At 27.0% G+C, this 5,243-nt stretch overlaps 1 protein-coding gene across 2 annotated transcripts; it reads right to left on the bottom strand.

The window, feature by feature from the left end:
- Positions 1-2,007: 2,007 nt before the first annotated feature.
- On the bottom strand, positions 2,008-4,593 carry LOC100574322. Of its 2 annotated transcripts, none has more exons than XM_029492539.1 (2): positions 4,165-4,593; positions 2,008-4,094 (listed from the first exon to the last, which is right to left on the bottom strand). In XM_029492539.1, the coding sequence occupies exon 2, from the start codon at positions 3,327-3,329 to the stop codon at positions 2,832-2,834; it is 498 nt and encodes a 165-aa protein (XP_029348399.1). In that variant the 5' UTR covers positions 3,330-4,094; positions 4,165-4,593; the 3' UTR covers positions 2,008-2,831. The 2 variants fall into 2 exon arrangements, with proteins under 2 accessions (XP_029348399.1, XP_029348400.1); XM_029492540.1 differs by having other exon boundaries at positions 4,165-4,588.
- Between the last annotated feature and the right edge of the window lie 650 nt (positions 4,594-5,243).

Here is a 5,243-nt window from a genome sequence, read left to right as displayed (position 1 = left end):
GAAGTTCAAAATAGTATGTGGAAAAGGTAAAAAAGTTCAACCATGTGCATGTATTTTAAAAAAAAAATGTCAAAATAAATGTGGTGACATTTTTTCTGAAAATGATAGACATAATATTTTTAATGAATTTTGGAAATTATGTGATAAAAGTAGACAGCGTGACTTTTTACTGAAATGTGTAAAACAAGTGCCTGTAAAAAGAAAAAGAATTCAAGGTCCTAGTAGGCGTACACTTTCCAATAAATATTTTTTTATTCGTGATAATGAAGAAATAGAAGTATGTCAACAGTTTATATTAACAACTTTAAACATAAGTCAAAAAATGCTAAGTTACACTGTGAATAACAAATCACCTATAAATGTGTCATCTACAGATAAACGTGGAAAAAATTCACCTCCCAACAAAAACGATAGCACAACTATGAAACAACTAGATAATTTTATACAAAAACTACCAGCAGTAAGCTCACACTACTGTAGGGCCTCTACTGTAAAAAAATATTTACCAGCCGAGTTCCAAAATATTATGAGACTTTACAGTATTTATACACATCATTGTAAAACTAATGGTCATAGCGCAGTCTCTAAATATATTTTTAGGAATGTGTTTACAACAAAATATAACCTTGGCTTTCATCTGCCGAAGAAGGACAAGTGTAGGATTTGTACCATGTATGAAAATAATATAAATGATAACACTGTAGAAGATGTTAAAGAAAAGCAAAAACAGCATTTAGAAGAAAAAGAAGAATGCAAAGCTATGTTCCTGCATCATCAAAAAAGCTTAGATAGTGACTCTTTGTGTATACCTTTTGATTTACAGAAAGTTCTGAATGCTCCAGCAGGAAATAATATGAACCTATATTATAGTCGAAAATATAGTACTTACAACTGCACAGTCTATGAAAGTAAGACTAGAAATTCATACTGCTATTTGTGGGGTGAAACAACTGGAAATCGAGGATGTAACGAAATTGTTTCATGTATGTTTAAATATCTTACTGAAATTGATACTAGGGAAGATATTAAATCGGTATTTCTATTTTGTGATTCTTGTGCTGGACAGAACAAGAATAGAGCTATGTTTTCTATGCTATACTATGTTTTAAAATACAAATTTTCAACCATAACAAACTTAAAAATAACATTTCTTCTCCCAGGCCACACTTATATGCCTGTGGACAGTGTTCATGCTACTATTGAAAGATTTGTGAACCAAAAAACAATTTGGGGACCAAGTGAATGGCCTACATTGATCCGTAATGCACGTGTGAACCCAAGACCACTAGAAGTTATCGAACTGGACTCTAATGATATTTTGGACTGGAAAGACTTTTCTACCACTACATTTCCAAACAACCTTAAAACTAATTTTGGTAAAAAGGTTTTTACTTCAAAAATAAGATGTTTATTGTTTAAAAAATCCCTTGAAGATGTTGATGTTTTAATGTCAACATCTTACAATGAAGACAATTTAATAAGTATTAATATACCAAAGAAAAGAGGAAGAAGTCAACAAGTGCCTTCCTTGCCTGAAAAATGCTATTTGGGGAAAATACCAGTATCAAAAGAAAAATATGCAGATCTAACTAAACTTTGTAATGATGGAATAATTCCTCAAAAGTAAGTAATAATAATATTAAAGTAGCCAAATAGTTGTGTAATTAATAATTGTAGGTACCATGCTGAGTACTTTGAAATGATGACTGATGAAAATGTAAGAGACTGTTTAAACGAAACTGATGAAGAAGACTGATTAAAACATTCACTAATTTTATAATTTCCATTAAGAAAGTTCTTCTATTAATTTTTAAATATTTTATTCAAGAGTTACTTTTAGTTTTAGTTTTATCGTTTTTGTCTTTACATAAATAAGTCATGTTTATTTACCAAAAAAGAGTCATGAAGTTATGTTTAAAGTTAAAATTTATATTTGTTAATTGTTATTATTACTAATCATTAACTAAATTTGTTATTATTTTGAGAAAATTATTTCTCTAGTTATTATTATTTTTATATACCTAACAGAGTTTGTTTATTGTCATGTTTTACGTTGCAATAACATTTTAATTCTTACTTAAAAAGAATTAAGTAATGATTGCAATACATATTTATAATTTTATAAAATATTCCATATTCCAAGGTTTATAGATAATAGAGGTTGCCTCATAGTCATGTAAATAAATCGATCACCCCGCACCATTCCTTATCTACTGACGTCACGTGAAGTACAAAATTCAAGGCGGCGCGTTGATAAATGCTGTCAAAACATATAGGTACTTTTTATCTTTATTTTTATGATTGGTATTTTTTTTTTTATTATACTTATTGATTTACTGCTATTATTAATATCGATGTATTTTTATTGAATATTTATTTTATTCCTTAGAAATATTATGCTTTATGGGTAATATAATTCGTTATTTTTCGCTATTCTTTTGGACAGGTTTTAATTACACCAATAATAGACAACAATCAAAATAATATTATTTAACTATTTTTTATATTTTACGAATTGTATCTAACTAAATTTTTTTGTTAATCCAAAATTGTAATTCAACTATTTGAATTGAGTTAAAAAGTTTGACTTTTATATAGTTATTACTTACGTAGAATTGTATAATTATGATAAAATATTGCTATGAGACGACTCCTTCTTTAAAACTCCTTTATAAATATGTAGTGTGTGATCATTTTTCTGTTGATATTTAGAGTAGGTACTATTCTACTAAGTATATTACAGATAAATCAATTACAAAAATTAAAACTAAATTATTTTAATATACAAAATAATACATAAAATAGGATAATATATACAAAAATTATAATAATTAAAAATTGCATGATAATTCTTTAAAAATTATGTCATAACTCATAAGTCTTCTAAGTTTTTGAAGTCGTTGCAGATTTGCTTTAGCTTTTCTTTTTTTGTTGAGTAAATTACTGTGGTGGTTTAAATACTTCATTCGTATGAGAATCCTTTGTTTTACATATTTCTGCACAACAGGATAATACTTTTCGGGCATTTCCATTCTATTAAATATTTTTTTTGTTAATTTTTTAACTACTCCTTGTCCTTCAGGAATTTTATGTTTGGTGATTTTATTAAAAAGTCTTTCTATTCTTAAAATATTATTTTTAAATTCTTCACTGGGAACTATTAAGCCACCATAGAATAAGTGATTTATCCATGGAAGTATCCCATAATCATGTCCATGGGAACTTTCATTTAAATGTTGTTCTGTTGTTGTTGAACAAAGCTCAGGAAATTTGAGTTTAAATGTCTTAGCTACCCATCCTGCCAAGTATTCAACTGCATCTTGAACCATTTCAATTTTATTGTCACAGTTATTTACTATTGACTCATTATCACTATTTGTATCTACAGAATTTTCACTGTCATCAATATTTTCAGATACACAATTTATTTTCAAATCTTTTGTTCTTAGAAAGCAATTTAATTTCTTTTGTCAGTTCTTTATTATTTTTTGTTAAAAGTGAGTTTGCTGTCTGTAAATGTTGTTTTGAGGATCTGAGGGATTGATTGATTTTTTGATAATCAATAACAGGTTCTTTTTTAGATTGTTCATGTTTATGAGAGTTTATATTAGATTCATTTTGTAAGACTTCATATTTTTTAAGTAGTTCGTTGTACATTTGTTCATAATTGGGATTTGGTGGAAGTGTGGAATCATCATCAATCATTACTGTGGAAACTAGATACATCAGAAGGCCAATTCGTATCAGTATTCATAACTGAAGTTATTAAATCATCATGATCCTATAACAGATAAAGACACTTTGATAAAAAAATATATATATATTCAACTTATTTAAATTATGAAAAATTAAAATGATTTATTTTAACACAAAATTAAGCCACAATAAAATTATATTTAGATAACATCAATATTTATTAGTAATTAATGATAACATAATATAATTATAATCACCTGTTTTTTTTTTTCTTAATTCCATTCTACTTCTACGACTAGATGATGATGTTGATGCTACATTACTGTGGGCATAGTCTTCTGGTAAATTTAGGGTAGGCATGGCATCAGGTTTTAATTTTCGACATTTAGGAGTGTATGCTAAAATTGTTAAAACAATTTGATAAAAAAAATTGTCACTATGAGGTAATTTAATTAAAAATATAATTACCTAAGAGTTCGGCTTTAAGATCTCGAACATATGCATCATCACTAAAATGTTCAGAACACATATATGATAAACAAGGATTCATTCTATCTCCTCTTCTACACTTTAGAGTCCACTTATTTTGTAGCTCTGGGTCTTTTGGAAATCTAAAAATTAGAGTAAAATCTATATTTTTGTTTGAAAGTATGCTAACTGAGCAAACAATTTTTGAGGTATTGCCGTAACTATTGGTCATTTCATTTGAATATTTAAAAATATTGCAACTTGTAAATTAAAACTGTAGGTACAAAGGATTCATTCCCAAACAAAATAATATTTATTTTATACATACGATTGAATTTAAATTTATAATTAACTTAATTAGTATTAAATTATTTATATTATTATAATTATTACCTGTGAAATGATATATTAGTATTTCCATCTCGCTTCACCTTGCCAGCATAATTAATGCATGTTGCTACAGCACAACATGATCCACCTTTCGGTTTTAATGATTTTGTTGTCATGTCTTAATATTTTTAAATACTAAACGTGGATTGAACAAAAAATAAAATGTAATAAGCAAATAAAAACACGTGAATAGCCACCGATGACAGCTGCAGTCGAACGATAATAAACAAACATTTTGTACTTCGGCTGACGTCACTGCGTGGTTTCTCCCACTCCTATAATTTCATAATTTGTAAATGAGGCAACCTCTATTATTTATAAACCTTGGCCATATTCCAACAGGGCAATGTTTACAAAACATCAATAATGATAAGAATTTTGTTAGTTGATAAAAGTCCATTGATAAATTAGTCCATTAAATAATTTGTCAAATTAATGTTTTCCGAGTTTGGGACATTTGGTGTTATTTTCAAAAAAGTTCAAACTACTAAGTATAATAATCTTAGTTTATAATATAATGCATTTATTTGTATACACAAATCACATAATTTATCACAGATTATTTATACTAAATCATATTATAATAAAAATAAGTTATTGACATATCGATATATTATAATATTCTCTGTTGTGCAGTTACATTACAATTACAATTAAATTTAGATTCATTCATTGATTTGAAAATAAAA

Source organism: Acyrthosiphon pisum, unplaced genomic scaffold (assembly GCF_005508785.2).
Source record: "Acyrthosiphon pisum isolate AL4f unplaced genomic scaffold, pea_aphid_22Mar2018_4r6ur Scaffold_21674;HRSCAF=24568, whole genome shotgun sequence".
NCBI classification, from domain to species: domain Eukaryota; kingdom Metazoa; phylum Arthropoda; class Insecta; order Hemiptera; family Aphididae; genus Acyrthosiphon; species Acyrthosiphon pisum.
Note: the sequence above shows the minus strand (reverse complement) of the source record. Positions and strands in the feature narration are given on the sequence as shown.